Source organism: Scyliorhinus canicula, chromosome 8, assembly GCF_902713615.1.
Source record: "Scyliorhinus canicula chromosome 8, sScyCan1.1, whole genome shotgun sequence".
In the NCBI taxonomy this organism is placed as follows: Eukaryota; Metazoa; Chordata; class Chondrichthyes; order Carcharhiniformes; family Scyliorhinidae; genus Scyliorhinus; species Scyliorhinus canicula.
In genome coordinates, this window is record NC_052153.1 from 8,789,019 (window position 1) to 8,808,337 (window position 19,319).

General features: G+C 45.5%; 1 protein-coding gene across 4 annotated transcripts in view; it reads right to left on the reverse strand.

The window, feature by feature from the left end:
- svep1 (sushi, von Willebrand factor type A, EGF and pentraxin domain containing 1) overlaps positions 1-19,319 on the reverse strand; it is a 225,490-nt gene that overhangs the window by 154,044 nt on the left and 52,127 nt on the right. For all 4 annotated transcript variants that reach the window (XR_005461542.1, XM_038804133.1, XM_038804134.1 and 1 more), the window contains exons 4-6: positions 6,357-6,515; positions 3,431-3,610; positions 425-604 (exon numbers count right to left, since the gene is read on the reverse strand). Coding sequence is in view for 3 of the 4 variants with exons in the window: in XM_038804133.1 (XP_038660061.1) it covers positions 425-604; positions 3,431-3,610; positions 6,357-6,515 (519 nt within the window). In the remaining variant the exon portion in view is untranslated. The remainder of the gene's footprint in view (positions 1-424; positions 605-3,430; positions 3,611-6,356; positions 6,516-19,319) is intronic.

Consider the following 19,319-nt stretch of genomic DNA (forward strand, 5'->3'; position numbering starts at 1 on the left):
CTCTCTGGCTTGGTCTGCCAGTCAATGCTGACCTAATGCCACATGTCCACTTTTACCCTGTTTCCCTCACTACTTTTAGTTAACAAAAAATAGCAATCTCAGATTTAGAATTTACAACCGATCCAGACAATAACGACAATCGCCTCTGGGCATTTAATTCCTTGGACAGGTTAGTCATAGAATCCCTATAGTGCAGAAGGAGACCATTTGGCCCATCGAGTCTGCATCGACCTCTGAAAGAGCACCCTACCCAGGCCCATCCCTTGCCCTATCCCCACAACTCCACCCTAACCTGCACATCTTTGGACTGTGGGAGGAAACCGGAGCACCCGGAGGAAACTCACGCAGAAATGGGGAGACTCCGCACAGACAATTGCCCAAGTTTGGAATCAAACCCAGGCCTCTGCTCATTCACGCGACTTACCAACACATCTCGGCTCCTTCCTATCCCAGAGCATGTTCGCTTGGCAGGTGAGCTTCGACCTTCCCTCCAACATGTAGCCTTTGCTGCAGGTCATGTGACAAACGGTTTTGTAGGATGTGCCGTCAGTTGAGCAGTTTAAAGAGCCATGTTCAGGCTTCCGTAACTTGGGGCAGGACCTGACTGCACAGCAAGAGGAAAACAGTCAGGAATAAACAGGAAGCTGCTGTGAAATGCAATGTGTGAAGCACAGTTTCTGGTGTATTTAAACAGTTTCTCATACAGCCCGATTTAATACTGTCTGGGCACTGGGAGAATGCCTGAAAAGGACCATTCCTGCGACGGTCTCCGTATATTGGGAATGTGTGTGTTTGTGGCTTGGGTGGGGAGCAGTGGGGTAATGATGGATGGTCATTTCGACCAGAAGTGCTGAGCAGAACCTTACAGGACACCTTGATCCTGCATTGGTCTCTGTTGACTTCATGTAAAACCGATTGAGTTAGATTCCCTGGTTGGGTTAAAAAATCCCCTTTAGACAATCAACTGGCTAAATTCACCAAAGACACGGCGCCAAGGGCCAATTGAAAGATGCCTGAAAAGTGGGTGCCCTCCGTAACCAGGAAAAGACAGGTTGGATCATTTACACTTCACCATTGGCATGGGTCTTAGATACTGACCGCACCAGAGTAATGTCAAAGCATCTTAGAAATACACACCCTTCCATTGTCTGCTATGTCTAGACCCAACATCAAATTCACACAGAACTATAGTAAATAATAAGCTGTTTATGGTGATTCTCAATTGCTAATGACTATTTTAGATTTAATGGCCTGGAAGTGTGGCTGTGTGGGTTAGGGAGGGCATAGATTAACAACATTAATTGACAGAATGTGGGTTTCGCTGGATAAGCCAATATTTATTGCCCGTTCCTAATTGCCCTTGGATGACATGGTGGTGAGCTGCCTTCTTGAACCGCGGCAGTCCGTGTGGTGTGAAGGAACGGTGCGATATTCCGAAGTCAGGGTGGTGAGTGACTTGGAGGGGAACTTCCAGGGGGTGGTGTTCCCATGTGTCTGCTGTCCTCGGCTATCTCGGATGCAGAAGTCGCGGGATTGGAAGGTGCTGTTGAAAAAGGTTTGGGGAGTCGCACCTCGATGATGAGGCCTGAGCAGCGAGGTAGATTTAGTGGTGTTGGTTGAAGACACTGATTGACCTTCTTTAGAATAGCAGTGTGAGATCATTCACATCCATCCAAGAGGATAGACAGGACCCTGGCACGAGAATCCGTAAACAGGAGACATGGATTGAATAAATAAATCAGAGGATATGTAAGAAATTTCTTCACACAGTGAGTTATGAGCTGGGTAGGCAGTTTGAAAGGACAGTGGGGGCAAAGTCAATGGTAACTTTCAAAAAGAAATTGGGTAAATGTTTGAAAAGGGGAAATCTGTAGGGAGATCTGAAAAAAGAGGCGGATGGTACAAATTTGGATCACTCTTTCAACGATATTCAGTCAACTCATCTTTAATTCAAGATTCCTGAATTATCGAAACAATAGGTGATGAACTAATCAGCCCTGATGTTGCTAACTGAGCTTGGACTCACTCTTGGAAACTGAGCATTACTTTAGCTATCTGCCATTCTCCAGGCCTCCCGCTTATTCATGCATCATCAAACTTCAAATCTAAGATGCCTCATCAGGGAGCCCCCTCAGATATCTTGTCAAACTGGAAGCATTCTGTTGGTCAATTGCATTGTTGAGGCCTGTTAATGTCGATTACATTATTATGGCTAAGAGAAATAGGTAGAATTCCTAAAGTGCAAATGAGGCCATTCAGCCCATCAGGTCTGTACTGACCCTCTGAAAGATCACCCTACTTAAGCACACTCCCCCGCCCTACCCCGTTAACCCGATAACCCCACGTAACCTACACATCCTTGGACACGAGGAGGCAATTCATTATGGCCAATCCACCAAACCTGCACATCTTTGGACTGTGGGAGGAAACCCACGCAGACACGGCAAGAAAGTGCAAACTCCACAAAGACTGTCACCCAAGGCTGGAATCGAATTCCTGGTGCTGTGAGGCAGCAGTGTGAACCACTGTGCCAACTTACCATCCGTTAAGGGTATTCATTGTCTTTGATCACTCATAGTAGGGGATAGTTGGGACACTGGGGGCGGAATTCTCCGCTCCTGTGCGGAATCGGGAAGGCCGTCGTGAACTTGCGTCAAGGCGGCGCGCCGAGAATGACGCGATGGCGGCGCCTAAGTAACGTCAGCCTCGCATGCGCAGGTTGGCCGGCTCCAACCCGCGCATGCGCAGCTGACGTCACGACGGCTGACTGCTCCGACCCGCGCATGCGCGGTTCCCGTCTTCCCCTCCGCTGCCCTGCAAGACGTGGCGGCTTGATGTTGCGGGGCGGCGGAGGGGAAAGAGTGCATCGCTTGGAGATGCCGGCCCGACGATCGGTGGCCACCGATCACGGGCCAGTCGCCTCCTGAGCACGGCCGTGGTGCTCACTCCCCTATCTGCCCCCCACAAGCCACAAACGAGCATTTGGCGCCCATATTCACGATGGCAGCGACCAGGTGTGGTTGCCACCGTCGTGAACCGGTCGGGAACGTCAGGCTGCTCGGCCCATCCGGGCCGGAGAATTGCCGGTCGCCGTGAAAACCAGTGAGCGGCGATTCATCCGAGCGGGGGGTGGGAGAATCGCGGGGGGTGCCAGGGCGGCGTGTTGAGCGGAGAATTGCGTCCTGGGTGTGTGGGAGGAGAGCTCTGAGACTGAACAAGTCAATCAACTCTCTCAGCAAAGAAGTGATCTGTGAGCTGGGTTCACGTTTATTAACGAGCCTCATCCGATTAACACTGTTGGACACGCGATGGATTTCATTGTGTAAAGGAGCTGAAAGCTTAAAAATGTGAAACAAGCAAGAAAGCAGAAAGGATAAAAGAAGAGCGAAAAAACAGAATGAAACACCCGAAGACGTGGATTTTAAGTTACCTCTGCAGTGGGGTTCCAGGCCTGACCAGAGGCTGTTGGATTGACACAAACGGATGCTGCTTCCAACCAGGTCAAACCCGACTTTACACCGCATACCACAGGCGGAATTGTAATAGTTATTACAAGAGTTCTGGATGAAGTAGCCATTCAGGGGCGGCTGCATGTTGGGGCACTGGACAACTGCTCGATAGAAAAAAGATACATTAACATAACAGGTCGCACATTTCTGCCCACTCAACAATCATCAACAGAACACGCACACCACAGTCCATTAACAATCGCACAAACAACTCCACGGCACTACCGTTCACCAACAAACACATCAACCCATCACGGTCGTTGAACAATCATTAACACTTCATTCCCATGACTGTCATTAAACAATCATTAACACATGATCCCCATCACAGTCATTAAACAATTAACACATCATCCCCATCACTGTCATTAAACAATTAACACATCATCCCCATCACAGTCATTAAACAATTAACACATCATCCCCATCACTGTCATTAAACAATTAACACATCATCCCCATCACTGTCATTAAACAATTAACACATCATCCCCATCACTGTCATTAAACAATTAACACATCATCCCATCACTATCTTTGAATAATCATTAACACATCTTCCCCATCACTGTCATTAAAGAAATAACACATCATCCCCATCACTGTCATTAAACAATAACACATTATCCCCATCACTGTCAATAAACAATTAACACATCAACCCATCACTGTCATTAAACAATCATTAACACATCATCCCCATCACTGTCATTAAACAATTAATACATTATCCCCATCACTGTCAATAAACAATGAACACATCATCCCCATCACTGTCATTAAACAATAACACATCATCCCCATCACTGTCATTAAACAATAACACATCATCCCCATCACTGTCATTAAACAATAACACATCATCACCATCACTGTCATCAAAAAATGAACACATCATCCCCATCACTGTCATTAAACAATAACACATCATCCCCATCACTGTCATTAAACAATAACACATCATCCCCATCACTGTCATTAAACAATTAACACAACACCGCAACACTGTCATCAAACAATTAACACATCATCCCCATCACTGTCAATAAACAATTAGCACATCATCCCATCACTGTCTTTGAACAATCATTAACACATCATCCCCATCACTGTCATCAAATAATTGACACATCATCTCCATCACGGTCATCAATCAATTGACACATCATCTCCATCACTGTCATTAAAGAATTAATACATCATCCTCATCACTGTCATTAAACAATTAACACATCAGCCCCATCACGGTCGTTGAACAATCATTAACCATCATCCCCATCACTGTCATTAAACAATTAACACATCATCCCCATCACTGTCATCAAACAATTAACTCATCTTCCCCAGAACTGTCATTAAACAATTCACACATCATCAGCATCACTGTCTATAAACAATCATTAACACATCATCCCCATCACTGTCATTAAACAATCATTAACACATCATCCCCATTACTGTCATTAAACAATCGTCACATCATCCCATCACTATCATTAAACAATCATTAACAGATCATCCTCTTCATTGTCATTAAACAGTCATTAACACATCATCCCATCACTGTAATTAACCAATTAACACATCATTCCCATTATTGTCATTAAACAATTAACACATCATCCCCTTCACTGTCATTAAACAATCATTAACACATCACCTCCATTACTATAATTAAACAATCATTAACACATCATCCCCATCACTGTAATTAACCAATTAACACATCATTCCCATTATTGTCATTAAACAATTAACACATTATCCTGCATCACTGTCATTAAATGATCATTAACACATTATCCCCATCACCGTCATTGAACAAGCATTAACCCATCACCCCCATCACTGTCATTAAACAATCATTAACACATTATCCCCATCACTGTCATTAAACAATCATTAACCCATCAACCCCATCACTGTCATTAAACAATCATTAACACATCATCCCCATCACTGCCCACTATCTGATCTTTAACACATACTTCTGGCTTCTGCAGGAGCTCTGTAATCTTTATTGGTTTGCTTACCCATTGAGAATGTATTTATTCAAAGTAATGAAATTTCAGGTGGACGTATTCGTTGATGTTGCACTTCTGATCCACATCCGCACTATCACACCAGCTGCATTTTAAAGATCTGTGCGTCCTGTACTGAATAATAACATTGGCTAAAATCCAATGATAGAATTCGCCCTCTTGGTGGTGTTTTTGATACAGCTCAGATTGCCATCTCTGCTTCTCTGCAATCCTGGAGATTCCTCGACTTCATCTGGTGCATCCCGCATTTCCACCATTTGTCCTTCCCCCGTATGCATTACCTTATCATCTCCAATTGCACAGGTATAGACCCATTCTTACTCCATTGGATTAACTCTGGCAGTGAGACAACATTTTCTCCCACCACGCCCCAATATTTTATTATTAATAAATTAATATGCCCCGAGATAATGTAATTAAGATGCGATTTGAGTTAATTTTGTTATTATTTTCCATTGCTCACTTGGTGACTTGGAGAGGAATTTTCTATTTCTGGAGAATATTAGGATAATGTGGTTGCTGTTTTCCTGAACAGGTTTTGCTGGTCACCCTCCTCACGATGTGTGGTGTTCAATAGTTCCGTGTTTGGTTATGTGAGTCTGTTTCCTCCTGATGCTCACTGTGCTTGGTTAGTGAAGCCTGGGGGTTGGACTCAGGGCTAATAAACAAACTTTAGATGAGCTTGTAGTTGGAACTGATGCATGGAGTAGACCTTCTGAAGCACTGTGAATAAAATCTGTTGCACACATAGAAACTAGTGTCATCTCTGCATAGCTCCGCGACGTAAAATATATGACAAACTCACCTTGACATACCTGTCCTACAGCTTTGAATCCTTCCTTGCAGACGCAGTCCTTGATTGAGGTGCTCCCTGGTAGGGATGTGTAGTTGTCATTGGGGCAGTGGAGACAGGTGCTGAGTCCACCAGGCTTTGCTTCTGCTTTGTAAGTCCCAGATGGACAAGCTAACATAAAGGAATGCAAAATGGAAAAGTTAGCATCAATTACAATTTGCACAGCTCGGGAAATTTGCAGGTATAGCAAGCAGCTAGGAGAATGAATTGAACAAGAACCTTTATTGCCAGAGGTTGGGTTAGTGTAACAACAGGGTTATTTCATTACAATTATGTAGGGCTGTGGGGGATCCACATTTGTTATACAGTGCGCCTGTCTTGCCTCGTTGCCGAAGTAAGGTTATACTTGCCTGAGAGGGGATGCAACAGAGGTATTAGAATTAGCCCTGGGATATGAAGGTTGTCCCATGAGGATTGAGTAGAATGGGCCTGAGTTTAGAACAGTGGGAAGTATAACATATATAATTCTTGGAGATCTTGACAGAGCAAAGAGATTGTTCCCTATGGCTGGATCCTGTAGAAATAGATGTCAGGGTCAGAGGATAAAAGGTCAGCCAGAGAGTGGTGCGAATGTGGAACTTGCTACCACATGCCGTTTTTGAGGTGATTATTATCGACGTATCTAAAGGTGTGAGGGGAAATCTTTTCACTCAGACGATTAAGTACCTTTAGAATTCGCTTCCTCCGATGCGCAGACGAGAATAGGCAAGATTGAGATTAATAGATTTTCGGCCATGAAGAGAATCGAGCAAGAGGGGGGATAACGTGGAGTTGAGGTAGAAGATCAGTCATGATCTTATTGAATGGCAGAGTTGGCTTGAGGGACTGCATTTCCCATTCCAGCCCCCATCTTATACTTTCATTCAAAATTCTGTTAATTCCGGAAGCTGAAATCAAACTCTGTTTCAATCCCTACCAGCTGTTAAAAAAAATATCTTCAAGAACAATCGCCAAGACTGAATTGACAATGTTTGCCTCCTCGGCCACTTCATAGAGGTGACTGGATGGAAACTTAAATTTTAAATGAAATGAAATGAAATGAAAATCGCTTATTGTCACGAGAAGGCTTCAATGAAGTTACTGTGAAAAGCCCCTAGTAGCCACATTCCGGCACCTGTTCAGGGCGGCTGTTACAGGAATCGAACCGTGCTGCTGGCCTGCCTTGGTCTGTTTTCAAAGCCAGCGATTTAGCCCAGTGTGCTAAACAGCCCCTAAAAATTCCCATCAAGACATATTTATTTTATCTTCAGGTACAGACTCTTTGGAATACTTCCCTTTTGCTTTAAATTACTCACAGATGTCTTCAAGATTTGCAATTTTGATGTGGTCCTGATTGACTGGGGCCTGAGATAGGTAGCCCATGAGTTGTGACTTTACATTGTTGCTGATGCTTTTTGCAAAACACAGGCAGGGACATGAAATAGAATCGCAGATCTTACAGGGAAAGAATATCCAAAATGGCAAAAATGAATTCAATGATGTATTTTCTACAGCACAGAAACAGGCCATTAGGCCCAATCCTAGTGTTTATGTTCCACTCGAGCCAGCCCACTATTTTCATCGGACCCAATCAGAATATCCGTTCCTTAATTTTTCCTTCATGCTTATCGAACTGCCCCTCAAATGCACCCAAGTCACATTCTCACCGCTCTCTGGGTAATTTAATTAATTCTTCCATGGGATGTGGGTGTCACTGGTAAGCTCAGCATTTGTTGCCCATCCATTGAACTGAGTGGCTTGTTTGGCCATTTCGGAGGGCAGTTAAGAGTCAACCACTTTACTGTGGGTCTGGAGTCACATGTAGGCCAGACCAGGGTAAGGACGGCAGATTTCCTTCCCTAAAGGACATTCATCAACCAGAGAAAGTATAATGACAATCGGTGGTAGTTTCATGATCACCATTACTGAGACTAGCTTTCAATTCCAGATTCTATGAATTGAATTTTAATTCCACCAGCTGTCGTGGTAGTTTTGTTGATAGATCATTAGCCTGGACCTCTTGCTTACTAATCCAGTAACATCCCCACTACACCACCATCTCCCTGTGCCATCCTCCCTGGGCAAAGGAGTTTCTCCTGAATTCTCTTTTATCCATTTACAGGTTGTAGGCTTTGCTGGCTGGATCACCATTTATTGCCCAACCTTAGTTTCCCTTGAGAAGGTGAGCTTCCTTCTTGAAGCGCCTCAGTTTCTGAGATGTAATTGCACCCACAGTTCTGTTAGGGAGGGAGCTCCAGGATTTGACCCAGCGACAGTGAAGGAACAGCGATATATTTCCAAGTCAGTGAGTGACTTGGAGAGGAATGCCCAAGTAGTGGTGTTCCCAGGGATCTGCTTCTTTTACTCTTCTAGATGGTAGTATCATGGGTTTGGAACGTGCTGCCTAAGGACCCATAGCGAGTTCCTGAAGTGCATCTTGTAGATGGTACATGCAGCTGCCACTTTGAGGCTGTGGTGGAGGGAGTGAATGCTTGTGGAAAGGGCAGCATTTAATTGGGCTACTTTGGTCTGGATGGTTTCGAGTTCCTTGTGTTGTTGGAGCTGCATTGATCCAGGCAAGTGGAGAGTATTTCATTACATTCCCGACTTATGCCTTGTAGATGGTGGACATGCTTTCGGTGGGGGAGGGGGGGGGGGGTCAGGTGTATTACTCACCACAGGATTCCTAGCATAGTTAATGGTAACCCCCAGGATGTTGGGTGTGGGATTCAGCGATGGCAATGCCATTCAATATCTTGGGGTGATGGTTAGAGTTTCTCTTGCTGGAGATGGTCATTGCCTTTACACTTGCCTGGTGCTAATGTTACTTGCTACTTGTCAGCTCAAGTTGACATTTATTAGTGACTACCTTCTGTAAAAATAATATAGTATAATAATAAACAAAGCACAAACCGTGTTGAAACAGCCCACACTTGCAAAGCCCATAGCAAACAGCTACTGTTAGATGTAATTCTGCAATTGGGCAGCACTTGGTAAATAATCCTGAGTAAGCTAATTGTTACACTAAGAGCCAGTCAAACGCAATTAGGGATGGGCAATAAATATTGGTCCAGCCAGCGATGTCCACAACCCATGAATGATTTTTTTATTGAACTCATAACATGGCCCATTTAAAGTCGTCATATTCCAGGTGACCATAGGCTGCATTCCCCTTTGAGTGGGAGAGCTGACTGGTGGTGATTTAACCTGAAGATCACCACCACACATCAGGTGAGGAGCAAGATTGAGATGGATAACCTCGTGGATAACCTCGTGGATAACCTCAGGCAGTGCGGGATTTGAACCCATGCTGTTAGCTTTGCTCTGTATCACAAACCAGCTGACCAGCTCTCACTTGCGCGAAGTGGCATACGTTCACACTAGGGGACACGTTCGCTGCAAATAAAAGGAATATTTTCAAGCCTTGCGCCATTTTTGAATTACTCAGGACCTTGGGGAGCCTCTAGCTCACTGTTGCTTCCTCCATGTTAACTGCTCAGCCGATCAGAGTTGACTTGCCAACCAATCAGCACCTTTTTCTCCTGCAGTATAAATTGTAGAGACTGTTGGCATAATTTGGCCGAAATTTGGCATTTGATCTGATGAGTGCAAGATGAAAAGCTTCAACAAATTGTGTCTCTTTATACCAATACTTTATATTTATGGTCCCATTGGCTCCCCCTCAAAAATACAAAATAAAATGGTACGGTATGTGTGCTCTGCAGGAACACTGTCTGCTGGTACTTCATCCTGAACTGTTTCCTTTGCAGGTATTGTTAGTGGTGATTAACTATTGTCTTCCACTCTTAGACGCAGATTCAACGCCTTCCTCAGCTGCAAAGGGAGTTGCAACTGCGTTATTCTGAACCGTGAACTCCATCTGGCGAACTGTACTACCCAAACCCCCAGACCACACTGCTTGGCACTGCAGTACTCTCTAAGGTTCATTCAACAGCTTCAGGATGGCAGCTGGTGACTAGTGGTGTGCCTCAGGGGTCTGTGCTGGGACCACAACTTTTTACAATATACATTAGTGATCTGGAAGAAGGAACTGAAGGCATTGTTGCTAAGTTTGCAGACGGTACAAAGATCTACAGAGGGACAGGTAGTATTGAGGAAGCAAGGGGGCTGCAGAAGGATTGGAGAAGCTAGGAGAGTCGGCAATGAAGTAGCAAATGAAATACAATGTGGAAAAGTGTGAGGTTATGCACTTTGGAAAGAGGAATTTAGGCATAGACTATTTTCTAAATGGGGAAATGCTTAGGAAATCAGAAGCACAAAGGGACTTGGGAGTCCTTGTTCACGATTCTCTTAAGGTTAGCATAAATGCTTTACAGCTCCAGGGTCCCAGGTTCGATTCCCGGCTGGATCACTGTCTGTGCGGAGTCTGCACGTCCTCTCCGTGTGTGCGTGGGTTTCCTCCGGGTGCTCCGGTTTCCTCCCACAGTCCAAAGATGTGCGGGTTAGGTGGATTGGCCATGCTAAATTGCCCGTGGTGTCCTAAAAAGTAAGGTTAAAGGGGGGGGGAGGTTGTTGGGTTACGGGTATAGGGTGGATACGTGGGTTTGGGTAGGGTGATCATTGCTCGGCACAACATCGAGGGCCGAAGGGCCTGTTCTGTGCTGTACTGTTCTATGTTCTATGTTCTATGTTAACGTGCAGGTTCAGTCAGTAGTTAGGAAGACAAATGCAATATTAGCATTCATGTCAAGAGGGCTAGAATACAAGAGCAGGGATGTACTTCTGAGGCTGTATAAGGCTCTGGTTAGACCCCATTTGGAGTATTGTGAACAGTTTTGGGCCCCGTATCTAAGGAAGGATGTGCTGGCCTTGGAAAGGGTCCAGAGGAGGTTCACAAGAATGATCCCTGGAATGAAGAGCTTGTCATATGAGGAATGGTTGAGAACTTTGGGTCTGTACTCGCTCGAAATTAGAAGGATGAGGGGGATCTTAGTGAAACTTACAGGATGCTGCGAGGCCTGGATAGAGTGGGCGTGGAGAGGATGTTTCCACTTGTAGGAAAAACTAGAACCAGAGGACACAATCTCAGGCTAAAGGGACAATGCTTTAAAACAGAGATGAAGAGGAGTTTCTTCAGCCAGAGGGTGGTGAATCTGTGGAACTCTTTGCCGCAGAAGGCTGTGGAGGCCAAGTCACTCAATGTCTTTAAGACAGGTTTTTGATTAATAAGGGGATCAGGGGTTATGGGGAGAAGGCAGGAGAATGGAGATGAGAAAAATATCAGCCAGGATTGAATAGCGGAGAGGACTCGATGGGCCGAGTAGCCTAATTCTGCTTCTATGTCTTATGGCCTTCCAAATCTGAGACCTCTACCAGCTCAAAAGACATGGGCAGCAGATGCTTTGGAATGTCACAACCTACAACTCCCCCTCAAGTCACACATCGGCCGGGATTTTCGGGTCCTGTCAAATTCCCGCCGAAACTCAGTGGATAGCTTGGCAGGTCGCTAAATGTTCCATTCCTCCCACAACATGTCCTCCCCGGATATCCCGATCATCATCCTGACTTGGAATTCTCGCCGTTCCTTCACTGTCGCTGGGTGAAAATCCTGGGACTCCCTCCCTAACAGCACTGTGGGTGTACCTACACCACATGGACTGCCAGCGGTTCAAGGACGGTGGCTCAGCGCCAACTTCTCACTGGGTAGTTGGGAATGGGCAATAAACGCTGGCTAACCAGCGACGCCTGCAGGCCGTGAAAGAGTTTTTAAAAAAACGTTGCACACCTTTGCAAAGAGAATTACACATAGAGTGCAGAAGGAGGCCATTCGGCTCATCAAGTCTGCACCGACCCACTTAAGCCCTCATTTCCACCCTATCCCCGTAACCCAATAACCCCTCCGAACCTTTTTTGGTCACTAAGGGCAGTTTATCATGGCCAACCCACCTAACCTGCACGGGGAGGATGTGCAGACTCCGCACAGACAGTGACCCAGTGGGGAATCGAACCTGGAACCCAGGCGCTGTGAAGCCACAGTGCTATCCACTTGTGCTACCGTGCTGCCCTTGCTACCGCTGCCCTTGACACAATTGTGGTTTTAACAATGGCAATTTAAAGAGGCTAAATGGGTTGACGCCTCCCTGCTTTCCCGGTCAATATGTACCCCTCAACCAACATCAATTAAAAAAAAGATTCTCTGGTCATTACCACATCACCGTTTTTGGGATCTTGCTGTGCACAGTGTGGCTGCTTCATTGTCTGCTTTACAAGTCACTAGACTTCAAAAAGTACTTCATCAACAATGAAACCTTGAAAGGCGCCACAGAAATGCAAGTTCTTTGCCTTTCCTTTCACCCCAGTGAGTTGCAGTCTGTATTGTACTTTGTTTATTTCATACTGTTCTGACTGCTAAATATTTCAACACAATTATACACAACTGGATGAGCAAACACATTCACCAAAACCACTCCGTAAAATCACTTCAGATGTTGCAATCCACACTGAATGTTCTCGTGTGCTTAACTCCAAATAAAATTAAGTTCATGGTTTCTTCAAACTGTTTGTTTTCAGGGACAAGTAATAAAAGGGTTTGCTCAGTGCCTGGATCAGAGTGATGACGATTGATGATTTGTTAAACAGCGGGCGCTCTGCTATTAAAGTGAAGCCCCATGCTGAAAAACGTTGCTGCTTAATTGATTCCAGACCTGAGCCATCTGACCGTTTGTAGTAAGTTGTAACCTAATTGTATCTGATGATCTGGTGTGCTGTGTGTATGTGTGGGGATGTGTGTGAAAGTGTACGTGCGAGTGCGTGCACATGTGTGTGGGGCTGTGTGCACACATGTGTGGGTACACGTACGTGTGTGTACTCATGCATTTGTGTGAGCATTCGTTGTGTTGGTGTGAGGTGTGTGTGTATACATGCATCTTTTGTGTGATTCTGTACATGCGCTTGTGTTGTGTGTGTGTTATATGTTATGTGTGTTTGAGTCTGTGTGTGCGAGTGCATGTGTGTTTATCTTTGAATGTGAATGTGTGTATGTGTGAGTTTGTATGAATGAGTGTGTGTGTTTGAGTGTGTGGAGTGTGAGTGTGTTGGTGTGTTTATGTGTGTGTGAGTGTTTGTGGTGTGTGTGTATGCGTGTGGTGGTGTGAGCGTGTGGGGTGTGAGTGTGTTGGTGTGTTGTGTGTGTGTTTATGTGTGTGTGAGTGTTTGTGGTCTGTGTGTGTGTATGCGTGTGGGGGTGTGAACGTGTGGGAGAGCTGTGTGGGTGGGGGGCGTGTGTGTGTGTTTGAGTGTGTGAGGTGTGAGTGTGTTGGTGTGTTTGTGTGTGTGTGAGTGTTTGTGGTGTGTGTGTGTGTATGCGTGTGGGGGTGTGAGCGTGTGGGAGAGCTGTGTAGGTGGGGGGCGTGTGTGTGTGTTTGAGTGTGTGGGGTGTGAGTGTGTTGGTGTGTTTGTGTGTGTGTTTATGTGTGTGTGAGTGTTTGTGGTGTGTGTATATGCGTGTGGGGGTGTGAGCGTGTGGGGTGTGAGTGTGTTGGTGTGTTGTGTGTGTGTGAGTGTTTGTGGTGTGTGTGTGTGTATGCGTGTGGGGGTGTGAGCGTGTGGGAGAGCTGTGTAGGTGGGGGGCGTGTGTGTGTGTTTGAGTGTGTGGGGTGTGAGTGTGTTGGTGTGTTTGTGTGTGTGTTTATGTGTGTATGTGTTTGTGATGTGTGTCTATGTGCGAGTGTGTGCACTGGTGTACGTGTGTGCGAGGAGCTTTGTGTGCATGTGGGTGTATGTGTGGGTGTGTGGGAGGGTGTGCGTGTAGGGGACTGTGTATGTGTAGAGTGTGTGTGGGGGGTCAGGGTGTGTGTGTGTGTGTTTGAGAGTGTGCGTGGTGACATTTGTGTCAGTGCCATGTGTTTGTGTTTGACTGTGTGTGTGGTGTGTGTATTTAGTTTCGCTCGCTGAATAAATCCAAACCACATTCTGAATAATTTGTTTTTGTAGATCAACTTCATGTCTTCACTTCCTTTGAAGCCTGACAGCACTTCATTGCAGAAACTTGGGAAACTTTGTCTGGTCACCCAGTTTGGGTTCGAGGCTCGCAATGTCGGGCCTTGCAGAGAGTTTCTGCAGCAGCATAATCCCTGAGCTCCAGTATGGTGCGGCATTGAGGGCATTACTGCCTCAAGTCAGGTAAACCATCCACTGAACAAAACCGCTCCAAAAGGAAGGAGGGATCAGTGGGATTATCCATGCAGGTCCACAGATGTGTACATGACTGGCACCACAAATCCTGGCCAGCTTCTAGATCATGGCCAATTGCAATGTAATTATTTTCATTGTATATTCGAGAGATGCTCTTACCCTGCACTGGCTCATTGCATGGGAGAAAAGTGGCAATAAGCTTACATCAAAGGAGCTCTACTCTGTATCTTCCTATTTTCCCAGATGAAATTATCATGTATTCCCATTCTTCCTGATGGGAATATTTTCCATATTTTAATTTGATCACACGCTTAGAATTCGGAGCATGGTTGCACTGACCCTGCCACTTCCACCATTCTAATTTGGTTCCCGACCCAGGGACAGGGAATGCAGTGTGTGATTTGGAACATAACTGTCAGCAAGGACACGATATAATTTCAGTAGCATATGAAAGGGGAATGCTTGCCACTAGTGAGCGAGATCCTTATCGCGCTACTGAGTCAGGCCAACAACATTCGCTTTCAATTAGCATTCAGCCAAGGGTAAGCACAGCCTTTCTACATTGGCTCAGGCAGGATCAGCTCCATCACAAACCCGCGGAGCAAAACAACCTTACACTAATGACCCCGAAACATCCACGCCGAGTGACTTGCAAAGACATCAGAAAACAAACACACAAAAATCTCTGCAATCCTGTCAGCTCGATTCACTGTGCAAACATTTCAGATCATTACGTTCGAGCCTAAACATTTTGTTTTCCGGAGCTGGAGCGGAGCTGGTTTCCAGTGCCAGTAAAAGCAAACAGGGAGGAGAAATCTACAGTACAATCCCTGAAATAATGCTGAAGCTTCCTTAGATCGGAAGGTCACAGAGATTCCAGGAGACAAGCACATAGACATACACCTAAACACAAAATATATGTGCATTCACATACACACATGCACACGTGTATGCACACACAGGTGCATGTACACACAGACACAACATCTGCACATGTACACGTGCATTACAAATAGGTAAACAATGCAAGCACATATACACACATGCATACACGCATGTATACACACATACATGCACGTGCAGGCACACATGCACACACAAAGTGCATATTCAGATGCATCCACATGTGCATATGCGCGCACACACACATGCGTGCACAAGTGCAAACATACACAGATATGGGTGGCACGCTGGCACAGCGGTTAGCACTGCTACCTCACATCTCCAGGGACCAGGGTTCATCTAAACAGAAGAGATCACTATATATTAACAAACAATTTTTCAATAAAACTTTTCTTGAAATTGATTTTTGCAACCTCCATCATTGTGACTCTAATCTGGACAGTGTGTGATTTCTTGTCTTGCAATCTAACAAAGGGAAATGAACATACTGTCCGTCGTGTGTTAAAAATCGCAATGTGCATTTTGTCCACTTGATGCTGCCATACACACATGTACCAGCAGAGGGAGCCTGCTAGGATGCAATGACAAAGGAGCATTTCTAGTTTGAACGTCTCTGGCTGAATATATAATCATTTGTTACCAAATACTTCACGGTGGTCAAATACTCTCAGCAATAGTGGAGGTGACACAGAGGGTAGGAAGCAACTTTTCTCATGCAGTAATAACTGCTTGATACTGAATTCAAATCCAAAGAATACCGAGCAAGGTCACCTTTGTTTTTGAGTATTGATGTGTGGAATGATCTTGAGGAAAGGTTGTGATTTGTCAGTGACGAACTTTGATAGCCAGGTTTTGGACCCCCGCTTGTCAAGAAATTTCTTTGAAAAGAAAGGCTGTGCATTAATCAGAGATTTGGTTAAGTATGAGCCTAAATGAGGAACACAGATTTACTTCTGAGTTAACTTACCTGCATTGAGTGAGGGGGACACATATACCTCGTAATTAATTTTTTAAAAATTGTTGCTTGTGAGCAAAGCAGCAATACTGGCCAGTTTGGGGGAGCAAAGATATTAATGACTGTGGTGCCTTAAACATTGCAATGTTCGTTTTGTCCTTTTCAGGCTACCATACACACATGTACCAGCAGAGGGAGTCTGCTAGGAAGAGATCTGGAGCAGAGGCAGGGAGTTGGAGTTAAGATAGAGATCAGCCAAGACCCAAGTGAATGGGTCAACTGCCTCAAGAAGTTAATGGTTTAAAAATGGAAATAAATGCGCTCCCACAGAGTTTCCTCTCTCAAGCCAAACTGCCCAGCATTGGGGTGCTGATCACTCATTGGGTTCAACATGTCGTCCGTAAGCTTGACCCCAGACTTACTGTGAATCAGCTTCTTTATTTGGAACTTGTTCGGGGCTGGAGATTCAGGAGGATAGCGGAAACATTCCGGTATTCTTCAAAGCATCCCTGAAAAGGTCACAGATCCCCCCTGACTTGGGGAGACCCTGGCGTGTGCCCAACCCAAATGAGAAGGTTCATTTGGGAAAGTGCTGAACACAATGAGAGACTTTGCCGGGAATGTGCGTAGGCGAAGTCGAGGTGTCGGAGGGAGTGGATAAACCTCCAAACAACCCATCAGCCCAACACTTGAAACACTACCTGCCTGACATGTAATAGAGTCTACCGATGACACATTGGATTTGTCAGCCATCTCAGAATGAACCAGATTGGAAGCAAGTCGTCCTTGATCCCGAGTTGGCAAAGGAGACTGGTTTACCCCTTTTCCTATGTTTAAGGGGGAGGAATGAAAGGTTGGATAATTTCCATGACCTAGAGATGCATCATTATCTCTATTACTCGATTCCAGCAAGACTAATAAAGTAAGTACTGCAAGACCTGGATCAAGGCCATTGCATTACTGGGCTTTTCAATTATTAGCATCCCAGGAAAGGGAGGCCAGTGTTCGGACAGACCACGAGGAAGTCACTCCCTAATGTTGCAAGATAGGCTTAGAACCGAAATGCAGAGGGGACAGCCAATGAGTAGCTTAGAGAGAAATTGAGGAAATGCAAACTGATGGATGAGTTCAGACGCCTGACAAAGAAAAGAACCTCTGGCACGTCAGGGGGTTGCATCAAGTGATGTCCAGCATAGAAGGTGATGGTAGTGTGTTATAGATCCAAGTTCCTATGGCAACATGGGCCTTACACATAACGCACCATCCTTGGCAATCAAGTCCTGGGGTGGGACTTGAATCTTGAGCTCCTGACTCAGAGGCAGGGCCACTACTCACTCTGCCAGTCCCAGCATAGAAGGATCCAAGTCTAAATACATTCCTGTCAGTGAACATGCTTCTATTTTCCCATCCAGCTCTCTTGCTGTGACTTTGGCTGCATCTTCAATGTTCCTCCCACTGATTGCCATTACTGTCACCCCAATGCCATCAGTTATCCCTCCAAGATCAACTGTGGTCTGCCATCAGCCTTGACCACATCTCCGCGCTACAACTCTCTCTCTCATTTCCGGGCACAAACCTAAGCTCAAGGCTTGCCTACAGAGAGGACAAACAATTGCCTGTGTGTGCTGAACGTGTCCTGCTTCTTAACCCCACTCCATCACCTCTCCGTCAGATATGAGTAACTGACTGCCCTTACCGTTAAGTGTTTTAAAGGCTGTGGCTTCTCTCAATGATAGATCAGTGCCTCACATTCATTTGTTGTTACTGAGAAAAAGATAACTAACAAAAAAACACAAAGTTATCCAAAATAAAGAAATGAGTTGACCCACGGATGTCCCATGATGTTGTTCACGGGTGGTCTTGGACCTGGTTTATAGTTTCCAATGTTTATTGTGGTTCCGCGCTGGGACAGAAGTCTACATTATACTTCAGCATCATATCACATAGTCAAGCCATTAATTACCTTACTACCTTTTGCTGGTGCTGTTGGGGAGATCTTAAACAAACTCTGCAGAGGGGCGAAATTCTCCAACCCCACGCAGGGTCGGAGAATCGCCCGGGGCCGCCGAGAATCCCGCTCCCGCCATGTCCAGAATTCTCCCACCCGCCAGAAGTCGGCGTGCCGCCAATCCCGCCGCCCGCCTCGGAGAATGGCAGGGGGCCGGCGGGACGCAACGGTTTTATGTGCTGCCGTTATTCTCCGGCCCGGATGGGCCGAAGTCCCGCCGACGTGGCCGCGGTGAGAGAACTGACAAACTGCCGGTGGGTTGGGGGTTGGGGGGTGGGGGGGGGGGGGGGGGGGGGGGGGGGGGCTCTTTATGTGATGTCTCGCCGGGCGGCGTTGATGAAGTACCCCAACAATCTACACACTGTGTTAGAAAAGCTTACTGGACATAAACCAGTTCATAGAATGGTTTAAAAAAGTTTGCTTAATTAAGATCGCATCCTATAATGTTTGCTTTCAAACAAAGTTAACCTTTCTTTTAGGTACAATTTGGATCACTTACTAGATCTGAATTTTCTCCAAGAAAATGTTGGAACTCCACCAATCTATCTATGTAACTGAAGTGATACAGTATTCAGAGAAAATCTTTTTTTTCCCGGTTGGGTGGAGTCTAGGACAAGGGGGATGTGACCTTAATATCAGAACCAGGTATTCAGAAAATAAGTTAGGAAACACTTCTTCACATAAAGGATGGTAGGCTAGTGGAAATTCGGCCCCACAAAAAGCAACAGACAGTAGCTCAATTCATATATGGAGCCATGGCGGGTGGATTGAATTAAGATTCAAATCAGCTATATTCTCATTGAATAACTTTAATGGCTATACAGTATCATAGAACAGTACAGCACAGAACAGGCCCTTCGGCCCTCAATGTTGTGCCGAGCCATGATCACCCTACTCAAACCCACGTATCCACCCT